The sequence below is a fragment of the Ursus maritimus genome, unplaced genomic scaffold (genome assembly GCF_017311325.1).
Source record: "Ursus maritimus isolate PB19 unplaced genomic scaffold, ASM1731132v1 scaffold_1, whole genome shotgun sequence".
NCBI classification, from domain to species: Eukaryota; Metazoa; Chordata; class Mammalia; order Carnivora; family Ursidae; genus Ursus; species Ursus maritimus.
Window position 1 is genome coordinate 67,876,865 of NW_024423343.1, and position 17,202 is coordinate 67,894,066.

Here is a 17,202-nt window from a genome sequence, read left to right on the forward strand (position 1 = left end):
GGGAGACAGAGTGGAAGTGGTGTCAACGCAGTGATCGATACCGAAGACGTGTGCGTGTGTGTGTGCGTGTGTGTGTGTGTGTGTGTGCAACGTTTATATAATCTGGAGGGGAGGGGAAAAAAAAAACAAACCCGTGCCAGTAAGTTTAAAATGAGGAAGAATCAACGGAGGAATAGAGAAAATAACCAATTTAAAAAGATATTGGCACAAATAAATAGCACGAGGCCCAAAGCGACCCTGCGATGTCGGCAGAAATCTCCCAGTACTGGGTCTAGAGAGGAGCCCAGCCCTGCGCCTGGACCTGAGGGCCAAGAGCACAGAGGCTTCATCCGCCCCAAGTTGCTTCCGGTGGCGGCACCCGCCAATCTGCCCTCCTGCGGCTTTCCCCGGGACGCCGAGCCGCGCGGGAAGGAGGAGGAGGCGCGCGGCGGGAGCTCAGTTGGGCCCCGCAGGCTGGCCGACAGGCGGGCGGGCTCCGCGCCGAGCACTGCTAGGGCTGGCAGCCTGAATGGCCCTCCCCGCGCCCGGCCATCCGCCCGGCCATCCGCCCGGCTCTGGTGCATTGTCTAACGTCCCCGAGCGGCCTGAGCTTAGGCTGCCCAGCTCCCCGGCGGTCCCCAGAGGCAGCCGCCGCCCGGGAGACTCAGGGAGCCTGGGCAGAGCCGCGCTGGCGCAGACACCAGGGGCACACACTCTTCCAGGGGCAGAGGCACGGCCCGGGAACCTCCGGCCGGTGCAGCCGAAGCCTTCGAGAGCACGCGTCAGCCCTCCTCGGGCCTCGGCACCTCCCTGACGGAAAGCGGCGCTGGGGACATAGGGTGGGTCCTGGACTTGGGCAGAGAGGGGTTAACCAGACTCTACTTCCGCCTAGGCGGGCGCCTTTTTAAAGAGCGCTGCCTCAGTGGGCCGAACGGTCAGCGCGGAGCCCAGCCTGAGTCCCCGAGGCGGGCTGGGCGCCTTGGCTGCAGAGGGCACCAGCTGTGGCCTCCAGCGGGGCGCCGCGAGCCAGGCCCAGCGCGGACCGCCCTGGGCTGGACAAGTGGGTGACCAGATGTCCGAATGAAGCCGAGACGGTTTTCTGAGAGAAAAATACAGCCAGACCCATTTTTCCTTTCGGAAGCAAATCTCAGCTCCTGGCCATGAAGCGTCATCGACAAGCTGGGCCTTGGCTGTTGAGGCGTTGGGGTGCGGGGGAGGGGGCGGTAGCTATGCCACTATTTGACACTTGTTTTTTATGCCCTTTGCCTTCCACCACCATTTCTCCTGAGAGGTTTTTGCCCAATTTTAGCTATTCGAGTTTTCTCCTTTCTTAGATCATTAACTTCTTTGTCTCTGAGCGCCTCTCTGTCCCCTGCTTCCAAGGTTACCCTCCGCCCCTTTCTCATTGGGACAAGAGCCTTTAAGTAGGTAGCCAAAAAGGCGAGACTGCACCTGGGCTCTTGAGGCTTTCTCATTCGTGGCATCCTGAATTAACTTTTTAAAGAATGTAGAATGCAAAAATGAAATGTTAAAGTATAGAAAAGGAATAGAGGGCACCTTCCTCAGTTTTTAAGGAATTGGAATAGGAGATAAATGTGCATTCTGATTTAAGATTACCAGTACTAAATTCAGTATTCCTCATTACAGGCTATGTCTTGAACTTACATATGCTCAAAAGGGAAAACTCACTTTCCTCAAGATCAGCACACCTGCTCTTGAGCCATACTTGTGTGCAGCAGGGATTCTCAGACTTTAAAGTGCATATGAACCATGCCAGAATTCTTGATTCTTGATTCAGGTCCTGAAGTGGGGGGTCTGGATTCTGTATATATAATGAGCTCCCAGAAGAGCCAGGTGCTCGTGGTCCAGGCAGATCACACTGTATAGTGAGGTTGGAGCTTCCAATGGCCCCATGTTAGTCAAAGAGGAAAGCAGGGACATCTCTATACTAGAGGCAAGCAGGAGCTTTGGTTCTTGTGCTGCTTTAACGCTGGATAGTAGATGGGTAAAGATGCTTTATGTATGTGTAAGCACATACACACCTTATTGAGCTTGTGATTAAGTAAGTCGTTTCAATGCCTAACTGGACCTGAGCCATCAGGCCGCTGCTAAAATAGCTGGACATTCCAGGACAAAATGTTCATTGAGACTCAGGGCATCCTAATTTTGATCCATTCCAAATCTCGAAAGAAAATGCAGGTTTTTGCCAGGAGGGATCCTGGTAAGGTTTTGAAATTGGGAGTTTTTCCAACATGGACCAAGTAGTAGAAAGTGGTACTGGTTGTGGGGAATCCACGGCAATGAGGTGATCAAATAAGAGCAAAAGGCAGGCATTGGGTAAGCCTTCTCAGGAGATGTTTTCAGGAGACTAAAATGAAAAACCAAGCATTTCAAATGGAATGTTGAGAACAGCCTCTGGATTATTGAGGCCTTCTTCTAAGGGCATACTGTATGAAAAAAATATTGACTAGCTCTAATGAGTGTCCATGAAATAAATCATAGAACCCTATTTATGTAAGGGGAAAAACCATGTATCCAAAAAAGTCTGCACAAGATTAAATTAGGCAAAAGGAAAACTTCTGCTAACTTCCACTTATATTTTAATTGTAAATGGTTAGCTGTTGTAATCTCAACAATTAAATTAATACATATTACATGTCCTACATAAAACATACTATGACTATATATGAGAAAAAGCCACAAGATAAGCAAACGCTCGGAATACCTCTTATTCCACCAAAAAAGAGACTGTGAAACACAGTGGGAATTTAAGCCATTTCTACTTTTAGTTTCTGGTAACTGTTCATTAGGCAACCAATAAGAGCCTAGAATTGTTCAAATAGGACAGTAATTTGGTCCACCACATTCCCATCACCTCTAGTAGGGGTTAAGCCTAAATTCCAAGTCCCCAAGTAAAACCCTCTTTTAATGAAGCCTTAGAAACAAACATTTTTACCATATTTTCACAAAGGGTACAGACAAGAATTAAATCTGTCTCCGTATGTTTTCCCATACTCCTTGGTGTACCCAGAATGGTGCTATGCCATGAGTATTAATGGGGGCAGTTATTTATGTATATTGGGTTAGAAACATGTTGAGGGATAAGATCATCTATAAAACCTGCCATTAGTCAAATTTTTGTCTTTATCAGAAAACGGAGTACTTTTAATTTGGGAAAGGTGAGAGAAAACAATAACAAAATTATTTCTTATGTGCTTATGATATTAAACTCACATATGGGGACTTTTCTCAATTTGCTTTGAAGAGATTATATACCTTCTATGGCTGTCTTAACAAAAAGTCTAGTGGAGTTTGCAGCAGGCAACTCCCAGATAATCTCAACGTTGGTAGAATGTACTCCTTAAAAAAATAATAATGCCTAAATTAACATTGTCCCCTTTTTCTTCTTAAATGTATTCCTCTGAAATCCTGGAAAGTATATGTTAAGATATTGACTATACAATGTTAATTTGTGACAGATACTTTTAATAAAATATGTCAACATTTTTTTTCTGGGTTACGCACTAATGGGGTAGCAACTCCTTAATGGCAATCATTCTACATTTGTGAAGTTTTGTTATCACGTCGATGTTTTATGTGTTATAAGATCTTAAATTGCAAAGAGAAACATAGCTTTGTGTGAGATTTCGAGAGCACTGTCAAATGTTATTCTGTCAATTCCACCCAGTGCCAAAAAACCTCAGGAGACATAGATTGTAAATGTATTTTATTTTGTAAGCAACAATCAAAATATATTTGTGTTACTGATTTCTTCAAATATTAAATGGGATCTTAACAAAATTTGTCCACTTTGATGTATTCTTATACAACTTTGGAATCTGCAAAGACCCTGACTAAAGAAACAGAAGTAATTGCACAACTGAGACTGAAGGTGTTACAGTGCTGCAAATGATGCCAGATGTCTTACATTTAACCAAACACACCTTCAGAGGTCCCTTGATTTTGAGCATTAGGAACAATAGAGGAATATACGCTGAAAAGTATCACCAATAGCTTTTTGCATTGTTTTATTTAAATACGACAGTATCCAACATAGCTGCTAAACACTGGACAATATTTGAAGTCATAAGTACATCCACATGTTCCTCCAAATGACGTTTGGGGTCCTAAATAAAAAAATAAGGAAAGAAAAAAAAGGAACCACATTATTACTTAGTTTAAGTAGTTCATGAAACTGGTAAAGAAAGCCAAACCTAAATTTATATATATTTTATAATTTAATTTTCCTAATATGTTGTTATATTCTAGGATTACTAAATGTATTAAACAATTAAGTACCTGATAAAATAATAGTTTGCACAATGAAAAACTGCTTTACACAATCAGTGCCATGACTCTGTATCAGAAATTACAAAGAGTAACAAGGAATTCTATATAGCCGCCGCATCTGATTTTTTAAAAACAAAGTATAAGCATTTGTAAGTGTGCAGAAGCCCCAGTATGGGTGCACATTTTCTGCCATTCATATTTATTGACTGTCTGAGTGGGTTCTTTACTCACAGATGTACCAATAGGTAAGAGTTCAATGTGAATTCTCTCTCATCATTTCCTCTGTAATTTTAATTTAGATTTAATTCCTGTATAATTTTAATGTTTAATATTTCAGGAAAAAGTGCTTTAAATGATTCAGGAAATATTCTTGGATCAAAAGCCACTGTTGTTTAAAAATTTAAATACAATGTTAAGATACACATATTTTACATGTATATAATATGTATAAAATAATGGTAAGAATAAATATTTTCTGCAGCTATTTTGAAAAAATAAAGTATCACAGAAAGTACCTAGATACAATCTTTTAACTGAAACCTGATCAAATCTACATTGGAAACATCGGAGTTAAAAATGAGGCTTAAAATAACACTGTAATAAATGAAGTTAAATTAAAATGCTTAATTGATATTTATGTTTAAGGCTGAGCTGAATGAAGTATTTCAGCTAAATGTGAAAGCTTTAAAATATATATATTGCACACAATAAAAACCTCTCAATTAAAGCATTTTTTTTGTATGGGTATTGCTAAAATACCCAAGACTCCTAACTTTAAACAAATGCTCATCACTGGAATTATTTCTTGGCTGTTCTTTTCTAAATTACAATTTTAATATATGCTTGAGTTCCTTAAACAACACAGAAATATTACATGCTACAAATAATTTCAAGTAATTAGACCACATATTAAATTTTCCTTATTTCAGAAATCAGCCTTAGGACATTTTAGGTGAAAGTGTCTGAGAAAGACTGGCAGGAGAAAAAGATAGTGATCTGATTCCATTACAGACAGTTTTGCTTTTGCCACGCAATAGGCTAAACCAGTGAAGTGCTAGATTAAAAAAAATGATTCTGGTGATTATTCAACTTTGCCCATGACATATTTTTCAGCCTTATTTTAATTTAGACCTTTTAGTTGTTGCTAACTGTGAAAATAAAATCTACATCATACCCTCAGAGTCATTTATTCAAAAAGCAGTTAGTGGTTCTATAAAGTGCAAGACTCCAAGTTGGTGATCTAATAATATATATTAGACTCCAATAAGTAGTGGGAAAAGACAAGGTAACTAACTAGATCACACAGGATGAGAGAAGAAGATGAACTGTATTTCATTTTGTTTGGGGAGGGTTCTAGCTGTTTTTAAATTATAATATTCAGAATGTAGTGAGATTTAATTTCACTAATTATGACATTTAAGTCAGACCTTTGCCCCTACTGCTCTATTGGAGTAACTGGTTTTGTAGTGAATTGGTAACACACTTCCCTCAGTTATCTACATTACTTCTTGTGGCAGCTGGGTGATTCTTAGAGATTTCCCATCCAAGAATGGTCCTGGCCCAAACCTACATAGCTTGTGAGATGTGATGGGATCAGAGCATATGGTAGGATGGCTGAAAGCAAAGACAGCTTAGTGTCTTGCATCTGAAATATCAAGATTCTGCCAACATCAGCAATATGATAACCATGTTCCATGAAATGAAAAAAAATGTAATCAACATTCTTTAAAAAACAGTCTAATTAATCTGTAGATTCTTTTAATTGGTTGGTGTGTTCCCCCAACCCTCAGAAAATAGGAACTAAAATATATATTTCGTCTTGGAAATGTGAAAGAGCAAATACTTAAAACCTTTTCTCCTCACTCACTATAATCCAATGGGGCTCTCAGCCTTCTCAGGAACATTACCTATATACCGAAGCCTACATATTGACAAACTGTATCATTTAAAAAACTGTTACATATGAAATAAACCATTCTATTATCCTCGATGATAATATTATTTCAAGTAAAAATAATACTTGAAAAATTAACTCAGGATGTAAGTTTCCTCATTTATTTCTAGTGAGTTATTTTCACTATAGTATCTCACAGATATATTTGTGACTTCACTATACGTGGCAAAGAGAATCTGACATCAAATAATTCAGTGACCTTTAAAAATTAGCATATTTACATGACAAAAGAAAAATGTAGAGTGAACAAACAAGGGGAAAAAAATCATACACAGGCCCTAAAACAGTTTGAACTCTACAAGAGCGCGTTATCGCGCGACTGCATAACCTACTACGGTGTATACCTCACCTGCTTGCCAACATTCTTTATTGCCAGCTGTTCAGGTGTCATCTTATCTTCTTCTTCTACAGCCTGTGAATGAAACACAAAGGACAGAGTTTCAAATTCTAAATTTACTTTTCCCACTGCAGAATACTCACTGAAGACAATGGTGATCATAATTTTCATTCACAGAACCTTTTATTCAAGTGACTTACTAAACAAAAAAGCAAGTTTGCTAATCTTCAGAATAACCTTCAGTGTAATAATAACTATTACCACCATCATTTATTTTTACTTTTTAAAAAAAATTTATTTATTTAATCTGAGAGCGAGTGAGCGAGAGAGAGCACGAGCAGGGGGAGTGGCAAAGGGAGAGGCAGGCTCCCCACTGAGCAGGGAGCCCAACTCCATGCGGAGCTCCATCCCAGGACCCCAGGATCACGAACCAAGCCAAAGGCAGACACTTAACCGACTGAGCCACCGAGGCACCCCACCACCATCATTTTGAAAACAGACTTAAGAAATACATAAAAGACACTGAATATGTCAAACTTGACCTCCACATGGTAGTGTTCACCATCTGGACATTACAGCATTCTTGAGGGATGGCTAAAGTGGAGGAGACAAGTACCTGAGGCAGTTGCTTATGGCATCATGGTGCTAACTAGTACTAGTCTATCTTCTTTTCCTTGTCCTACTTTCATTACACCTCTGCCCCAACTTCCCATTTCTTTGTCTCCTTTTTCTTGTCAACTGAACACATGCACACCCAGGATCTATTTAACTATCGGCAGCTCTTAGGATCAAAGGAGCTGCTGCCTTTTGATCCACTTAACAAATCATATAGTTTTCTCCCTTCATAACTCTACATATTTAAATCTCTAAAAGTAGTACATGTATTCAGAAAAAACATCTCACTTTTCCACGACTGATCTTTAGTAATCATGAAGAAACAGAGTAATCTGAAGTTTTCAACAGGAAAAGCTTACTAGAATTAAAAGCCAAATCAAGTAAAAATTAAATCAACCAAAACAATATACACAAACCATTTTCTATTATTTTCAGTTAGTTACAAACTCATGTGTATGACCATAAATTTTCTAGCAAGTAATAACGAAATAATTACAGCATGTAGATTAGCTACCATCACTGTCCCTCTCTCAATAATGGCACCACCATAAAAACTCTTTACTGAGAAGGAACCTCCTTAAGAGTTGGGGGATGTTTCTGTGTGAAGCCAGGACTCTGTATCAGGTGAGCTCCTGGTCTATGATTTATTCATAGCGTCTGATAAATGGCAAACAAAGAAAACTGAAGGATCGTCAACCTTAAGAAATAATACCATAGCACTTACCACAAATATGATTACAAAAGGGGTGAGATGGTGGGGGTGGAAAGCAGGAAACCAAAATCCCAGTGAGGGTTAGATTTGGATACTCTAAACTTAATAATCTCGCAGCTGCCAAATTTCTTCATGTGTGAACAATGAACATGTAGGAAATGCAATCATCAGACATTTCCCATAAACTGGGAAGTTTGGCTGCATTTCACACCTTCTTAATAGTTTTGTAAACAGAGAACTTGAAAATGAGCAAAGATGGCAAGTGTCTAATTTTATAAATGGACAAACTATCTAGAGAATTTTCCCCAGTAGAACCTGCCTAAAGAGAAAAGATGGTAAGTACTGTATCTACTGATTATTAGGGGATACTTATTTACAACACATCATTAAGAAAATACATCTCATAAAACTGGAAGAAGAAAAACTAAAACCTAATAACACTCCAAATCTAGAATTCCCTAGATAGAGAATATGTTCATTTTCAGAGTCAGATGTCACTCCTATTATGCTCAGCTAGTTAAAAAAGTATTACCTAAGCAGGAAATTGCTTCTCCCACTATCTCCATGTTTTACATATATAGAAACATGAGCAACACATAAAAAGTTTGTTTTTCTCAATTACTTTTACAAATCATGAAACTACACCTTACCGACTTGAAAACATTATTGGATGAATGGAACAATTCACATAAGTTTGTACTCTGCATTCATTCAGTGTTAGTTGCTCTATGCACATGTCAAAAACAGTACAGTACTGGAAGGAGGTACGAGTTTTGGAATTTGGCTCAAAATACCAGTCAATGTACAAATAGTTATTACAAAGTATTTTGGAGTACTGCAAATATCAAAGATGGCAGGTATGCAAAGATGAAAGTCAAAAAGCATTTAAAGCACTGATCTTATTTAAAAGGTTAAACAGAATGTGAAAAGCTCCAACTTTATCTTTTACATCATTTAACCACTTTACCAATTAGTTTTTCCATTTCCAATAATTAAAAGAGAGAGTTCACAAACTCTTTGAGAAGTGCAGATGGTAAAAAGTACTCCCAGCCATAGATGCCATCTGGAAAATGAGGAGCAGCTGTAGATTTAGGCATATACTAAGGTTGCAAACCCCCATGACAAAGAATAAGCACATCTTTTTCATTCTAAGACAGACCAGATCAGACCAGATCATCACATCAAACCCATAAATATTTTCTCCACTTACCTAAGTCACCTATATCTCATCTACCATCTGGGCAAGACCAGTTTGTCTTCATTCATAGTTCTAATCTGGCTAGTCACCAGGAAAAATTAAGAAATGGTAGCAGCAGAAACAAATGAAATTCAGGCACAGGCAGTGTCCTCACTAGGGGAACTTCTGTGTTTATGGCAACTTCTGTGATTTGGCATCAAATTTTGCTTTTGCATTCATGCTCTTCGGTTTACTCAACCAACAAAAAAGCACTGAAAATGTTTGTGGCTATTCACACTAGAAACGTTTTTAACAGTTTATCAACAAAGACCCCCAGATGGCTATCCCATCATGCACGGTCTGCAGAGTTCTAAGAAATTCCTAGAATTTGGTCTGTTATGTTATCATAATCCCCTCAGATGTACCCCCATCTTAAAGAGGCTTTTATGAACCCATTAACTTCATTCTCTTTTTTCTGATAATGGTCAAATTTCTTAAATGGAAAACCTGTATCTTAGATTCTACCATTTAATTTACCCTTTAATAAATATGGACTGGATTCTTTGCACTTCATTAATACTCTTTTAAGGATCTCCACCAGGTAAATTCCAACGAACTCAGTTTTCTTGAACTTTCTAAACACCTTTAAGAGCTTCTCCAATACCTGTTTTCCCTTCTAGTCTTTTAACCTCTCTGCTTTTATGACACCGTGTCTCTTATTTTACTTCATACTTCTCTAGTCCTTGGGCTTCTTCTTTTCCCTTTGAAATGTTAACCTTCTTCACTCTACAACATGCCATACTCCCATTTGAGCACATGCTTTCTAAAATCACATACATGGCAATTTTTTCTCACCATTGAACAAGCTCTGAGTAACTGCTAGTGAATTTTAAAATAATGTATTTTACTTCTTTCTTGATTTTATGTGAGGTCAATGTATTGACTGTGTAACTGAAAATCACATTACTGGATTAAGGCAGTAGAGAATGAGTTTAAAGAAGTGGCTTTTATAAAACATACTTGGGAAAGCAAAATCAACAAAGATGAAACAATTAGAAATCTAAGACAGGATAAGAGGCGTGAGTTTGGAGAGCATAAAATTGGTTTTCCTACCACTATCAGTAATTAAATATTACCATATATATGCTTTTACAAATATTAATTTACCGAATCCTTAAAACATCCCAGTGAAGTAGTTAATCTACATTTTACATATGAAGAAATTAGGCACCACCTCCTTTGAGAAACTATATGCTAATCCGAGCAATGCTCTATTATAAAAAACATACTTCTAACTCTCCTTTTGGAATAGCTTATAACACTCCAGTACATTCTATACATGTCCTCAACAGAATTTTCATCTTACATATTCAATAAGCACTCATTCTGAATAAGATAGTTCTTGCTCTTCAAGGAGCTCCCATTTGGGCTTTACTTGCCTATAAATCTCAAGTTGCAATGCAGTATGAAATATACAAAAATGGAGTGTGCATGGAGAACAACAGGGACACACAGAGCCATACAGCCAATAAGCAATGCAATTGTGACTTCAACAGTACTATCTATCTCCAAAGACCTTGAAGCGACATTCATGACAATTCAGGAAATGATTAGTTTTTAATGACACATCCTGAATAATAACAAAGCCAAGTTCATGATTTAATAAGTGGCTGTTGAACAGCATAAATTCTTTCTAAAAATATTACAGGGAATCCAATTTTGAAGTGTAATTACACAAAATAGAGATATACAATAAAGATCATGTGTGTATGTGTGTGCATACATAATAGAAATTGTAGTTCAGCTTGTTGAAAAAATTCCTATGGCAGAATCTATTTGATGCCTACCCAACATATATTTTCCCCTTCGTTTGTAATATAACCCTGATTTTAGTAAAGACAGTGATGGTCCCAGGTAAAAGACCAGGTAAAAGACAAAGCAAGGTGTGTCCACTTGAGTTCTGCTAATGAAATATAATCAGAAGTGCTGCTGGGTAGGACTTAAGAAAAGGATTGTGACAGGGAACTGATTTAGCTGGGAAGTCACCCCCCTTTGCCCTTCCTTTTTTACCTGTTGCTGGTAACTCCGATGGGATGGCTAAAGCTCTAGCAATCACCATGAATCAGGAGGATATCTACAGGTTGGAAGCCAATATAAGGGAAGTGGAGCAAAAGACAGAAGGAATCTGGGTTTGGGGCCCCTGCATGGCTCGGTTGGTTGAACATCCCAACTCTTGGTTTCGCTCAGGTCATGATCTCAGGGTTGTGAGACTGAGCCCTAAGTCAGGCTCCACGATGAGTGGGGAGTCTGCTTGAGATTCTCTCTCCCTCTGCCCCACCACCCCCGCAAACACACACTCTCTCTCTCTCAAATAAATAAGTAAATCTTAACACCCCCCCCCCCGACACAGAAGGAATCTGGGTTCATGATGACTTCAAAGTTTCCTACTGGCCTTGAGTTGCCAGAAACCTGCATTTCTTTTTTTTGAGACCTACATTTCTTTCTTTTTTTTTTTTTTTAAAGATTTTATTTATTTATTTGACAGAGATAGAGACAGCCAGCGAGAGAGGGAACACAAGCAGGGGGAGTGGGAGAGGAAGAGCAGGCTCACAGTGGAGGAGCCTGATGTGGGGCTCGATCCCATAACGCCGGGATCACGCCCTGAGCCGAAGGCAGACGCTTAACCACTGTGCCACCCAGGCACCCCTGAGACCTACATTTCTATCTTGTTGAAGCCATTGCCACTTTGAGCTAACACAATCTTAGATATAAGTAACATCTGGTTAATGCAAAAACTGAAAATAAGGCAGGATTTACATAAAGTATATCATTTCCCTGCTTTCCACCTTTGAAGTGACAGCGTTAACAACGTAATATGTTGAGATAAATGGGAGATAGGTACTTTTTTTTTTTTTTAAGCTTTTTATTCATTTGTTTGAGAGAGAGCACAGGCGGAGGGCAGAGGCAGAGGGAGAAGCAGACTCCCCACTGAGCAGGGAGCCTAATGCAGTGCTCAATCCCAGGACCCCAGGATCATGACCTGAGCAGAAGGCAGACACAAGGCAGATGCTTAACTGACTGAGCCACCCAGGTGCCCCAAGACAGGTATCTTTGAAAAGAAAAGGGAAGGTAACATAGTAGAAACTTTTCATATTGTTCTGTAATTTAATTTTTTAGATAATAGCAGGTTGTAAATACTTCTCTAAGTCAGTACTTACAGAATTTTATTCTTCATAATAAACCCTTAAAAGAGAACACATTAGTTTTAAGAGTTATATGCATTTAAAATTGAAAGATGGCCTCCAAAAATGTTATGTGACTTTACTAACCCACTAGTGATGCATTTTCCCAAATTGTTTTTTATATTTGAAAAGAAAAAAATTCTATTTATAATTTTAATTTTTTTCTTTGACCACTTAATAAGGTTGAACTTGTCTTTTCATGTTTATATGCTATTTGTCTTCAGTGAGTTTTCTAGCTCTTTTGTCTAAATGATTGTTTTTTAAAACTATTTTATAGGGATTCTTTGGATATTATATGCATTTTTTGGATACTAGCCCTTTCTGTATTACCAGTACAAATATTTTCTCCCAGTCTGACTCCTAACAAGCATTCAATAAATGTTAGTTATTTTTATTGCAGATAAACTTTACTGTCAAGTTATCAAAACTTTAAAACCTCATTGATATTCTTACTGGCATTAAAGTAATCTTTGGGAAGCTTGACAGCAGCTTTACAATACTGAATCTTCCTATTTGGAAACAAGGGAATCTATCTGAAAATGTTTTTAGTATTATTCAAATATGTCATATACATTTATTTCTTATGGTAATTATTTCTAAGTATTTTGTAATTTTGGATGCTATGAACTGATCTGCTGCCTATTATATTTTTCAACTGGTTTCAGCCTCTGTAACTGCTTGGTTACCATCTACGTAATTCTCTATTGTAAGAGTTTTAACAATTTGCTAGTTTAGTCTCTTAGATTTCTGTTTGATTGCAAACATATCCTATCATACTTAAATAATGATAATCTGGCCTGGTTTTCCCACTATTTACATATTATTTTGTTTTTCTTATCTTATTACACTAGCAAAAAACCATTTTCCTACTTAAAATAGCTACTGTAGTAAGCCAAATGTAGTCATATAATTATGTTTTATATGTAAAAAATATATATATTCATATATAAAAAATATACATGAATTTTCTAAGTTTTTTTTAAATTTAATTATTAGAGAGAGAGAGAGTGCGCACACAAGCAGGGGGAGCAGCAGAGGAAGAGGGAGAAGCAGGGAGCCCGATGTGGGGCTCAATCCCAGGACCCCGAGATCATGACTTGAGCCAAAGGCAGACACTTAACCAACTGAACCACCCAGGCACTCCATAACTGAATTTTCTTTCAGGTTACAGAACAAGTACTATTTCTACCTGAAAGGTAAACTGTCAGATCTCAGATTTATAGGGGCTACGCATTTGAAAACAAGGCAAATTTTTATGTCTCTGTTATTCTTAAAATACTCTTCTACAATTCATTTTTCACTTGCACATTCACTTACAAATAACCAATCAAATATTATCAATATTTTATATTTTGATGCATCTTAGCATGAATAAATTAGGAGATCTGGAATAAGAGAATGTAGGTGTTGTAGTTCAGTAATCAGAGAAATCAATGACTAGTAATCAAGCAGAATCTTTGTGTGGAATTCGGACTTGAAATAGAAAAGTTGGGACAAAGGAATTTAATTATTTTCTAATCTTTCTTCACTTTAGGAGCTAACTGGCACCTAACGGTAATTACCTTAGTTTAAGACACCAACCAATTAAAAAGAATACTATGAAGAATTGGTAGCATGGGCCTTTCTTTTTATATTTTAAGTGTTACTAAAAACTCCACCACATTCTCTTTCAATCACAGAGGGAATTACATTCTCAAATTTGGACTCCTTCATATCACAGCTTACACATTGTTTTCATTTTATAACCAAACCTTACAAGTTTTTGAGTACTACAGAGATTTTTTAAAACTGTAAAATAGGAAAAACTTCTGTGGATGGGCAGCAGTAACCATAAATAGGTTATTTCCTGGCAGTGGTACCAATATGAATTTACTTAAACTTGCAATGTTACAGAGAAATGAAAACCATTCCTACAGTCTGCTGAATAATATTACTTAAGTCACTAATGTATAAAAGGTTAATAGCTATTTTAAGTATGACAAACTACTTCTTTCTCTTTAATATCACAACATGAAAACATATACTAGAAAGAAAAAAATTTTTTTTTCGCTGTATCTAGAATCAATGGAGATTTCCAGCTGGAACACTATATATAAATCAGGGCATGATCTCAAAGTCAGACCGAATTCTGCTGGAATTTAGTTTGTATGGGCCCATCAACTTTTTCTCAAAGCTAAACTCTCTCCAAAGACGTCTTGCTATACGTGGCAAATTTTATATACTGTCTCTTGGCTAATATTTATTTTGGTAAGATGTGGTTAATGTAAAAAGAGAAATATTACTTTTTGGTGCAACAACCAGTATCAATTTTAATTGTCTCCAAAATTTTAAGCTCTAGCTCTTACCATTAAATTTTAGTCCTATATTTCCACTGCTTGTTTAAAATAGAACTCTATCTCCTTTCTCAATCCTTCTACTTCTAAATTGGAAAATTTTAATAGTACTAACATACTTCAAGTCACCTAGGCAGGAAACCCTGAATTCATCCTTGACTCCCCCTTCTTCTTTCACTTCATCCATCCAACGGGTGCCATGTTTTATTTGTCTACTGATGTCTCTGTTCCCAATGTCACTGCAGTAAAGCTGATACTTAGTACCTTTTGTTTAGATAATAGCAAGCTCCTCCTAAACAGAGCGTCCATTCCAAATCTCCTCTTACAGCACACTCCTTTTATACTCTTGTCAAATTACATTTTTAGAGTCAGGTTCTGGGTATATCATGCTCCTGGTCAAAAATAACTCTATCCTGATATTCCAAGCTCTGTTATTTGACTTCTAAAAAAACTACCCTCCCCTATTCACCCTCATATATTATACACTCGAGCCAAACTCGACACTCCTAAAGGTGTCTTTGCCTTTTCTCTTAGCCTTTGCCCATAATGTTTATTTTGCCTAGTGTAACATTTCTCTGTATGTCCAATCTTATTCAAGCTTTAAGGTCTAGTTCAAATACTGTTATTCTCTAAGACAGCATCCTGGGTCTCCCACAACTGAAAGCAAAAGGCTCTGAATCTCTACGGGACTTCACTATGGACTTCTCTAGGGCAGTTCTAACTTCTAACTTGTATACAAATGAGTTTACAAATCTCTGAAAATCTTGATCAAATGTAGATTCTCATTCAGTAGGCCTGAGAGTCTGCATTTCTAACAAGATCCTAGGTGATACTGATAGCTGGTCTGTGGACAAACTGAATACTAAGGTGTTAAGAAACACACCAATTTTGGCCTACTATTCTGATCATTGGTGAATTTTTTTTACTGCCTCTGTTTTCCTATAAATGAAGGAAGGATCCCTATTTTCCACTGCAACTTGTACAGGAGATATTCAATAAATACTGTAGACAAAACACTGTATAATTTGTATGTTTTACAAATTGCAGGTTTTCAATACATTAATGGGTTGCAAGCTATATGTATATGTATATAATATGTATATATATATAATTGAAACAATAAAATTGAGTAAAATAACAAAAAACAATATATCACATGTAATAAGGGTAAATATTATTTTGCAAAACTTTTGTTGGAACTTTATATACACACATATATATTTGCATATTCTGGGTCAAAATGTAAAAACTACTCTATGTGGGTTTTTGGTCAAGAAAGCAGGAAAATACATGTTAGGCTGAATCTGTCCCACCTCTCCACCAAATATGTTGAAATCCTAACTCTGGTTAGAGATTGGAGTTGTCACAAGCTAAAGAAAGCCTTGGACTAAAGGATCTGGAAAAGGAAAGGAAATATCTTTCCCTGGAGGCTGCCAATACCTTGATTTTAGACTTTTAGCCTCCATAATCATGAGGGAATATATTTGTTTTAAAATACTCAGTTTATTGTAGTTTGTTAAGGCAGCCCTTGGAAACTAATACAACACAGAAGATACTTTTTTTTTTTAAAGATTTTATTTTATTTATTTGACAGAGAGAGACAGGCAGCGAGAGAGGGAACACAAGCAGGGGGAGTGGGAGAGGAAGAAGCAGGCTTCCAGCAGAGGAGCCTGATGTGGGGCTTGATCCCAGAACGCTGGGATCACGCCCTGAGCCAAAGGCAGACGCTTAACGACTGAGCCACCCAGGCGCCCCAAGAAGATACATTTTAAGTCATAGTTCAAGTATTTTTTTAATTTCAGGATTGTAAAATAATATAAATTTATGAACGAAAATATTATGGCCACATGTATTTTAGCACACAATAAATATTTTCAGGGGATTCCAAAAAATATAACTTTTTAAACATCTTCATATCACCAATCACAATATATCATTATGTCGTTTCTCTGTTTACTTTGTTTCCCCTACCAGAAAATAAGCACTGTGAGGACAAGTCTTGCTTCTTACAATATCCCCAGTGCCTGGCACACAGCAGGTTTTCAACAGACACTTATTAGATGAAAAAAAGAAAAGTTCATAAACTAAACTATGTGCAGAAGTATTAAATGCTGTTGTTATTATCCTACATCTCCTTGTTTCCCCTTTCCTTCCAAGAAAAAGCCCTCTGGATAATCGAGAAATCTCAAATGTAAAACTATTTTATATGGTCTAAAATAGGGTTGGCAAACTATAGCCCATGGGCCAAGATCTAGCCAGCTGCCTGTTTTATTAAATAAAGTTGTACTGGCGTGCCTGGGTGGCTCAGTCAGTTAAACGACTGCCTTTGGCTCAGGTCATGATCCCTGGATCCTGGGATCAAACCCCACATTGGGTTCCCTGCTCAGTGGAGAGACTGCTTCTCCCTCTCCCTCTGCCGGCTTCCCCTGCTTCTGCTCTCTTGTTCTCTGTCAGATAAATAAATAAAATGTTTAAAAAATTAAAAAAAATAAAATAAAATAAAGCTGTACTGAAACACGGCCTCACTCACTCCTTTATGTATTGTCTGTGGCTACGTTTATAC

General features: G+C 37.7%; 1 protein-coding gene across 2 annotated transcripts in view; it reads right to left on the minus strand.

Annotated features, from left to right (window-relative positions):
• Window positions 1–3,689: 3,689 nt before the first annotated feature.
• PSMD14 (proteasome 26S subunit, non-ATPase 14) overlaps window positions 3,690–17,202 on the minus strand; it is a 99,887-nt gene continuing 86,374 nt past the window's right edge. For both annotated transcript variants that reach the window (XM_040644571.1, XM_040644570.1), the window contains exons 11-12: window positions 6,573–6,635; window positions 3,690–4,106 (exon numbers count right to left, since the gene is read on the minus strand). In XM_040644571.1, the coding sequence (XP_040500505.1) occupies window positions 4,008–4,106; window positions 6,573–6,635 (162 nt within the window). In that variant the 3' untranslated portion in view covers window positions 3,690–4,007. The remainder of the gene's footprint in view (window positions 4,107–6,572; window positions 6,636–17,202) is intronic.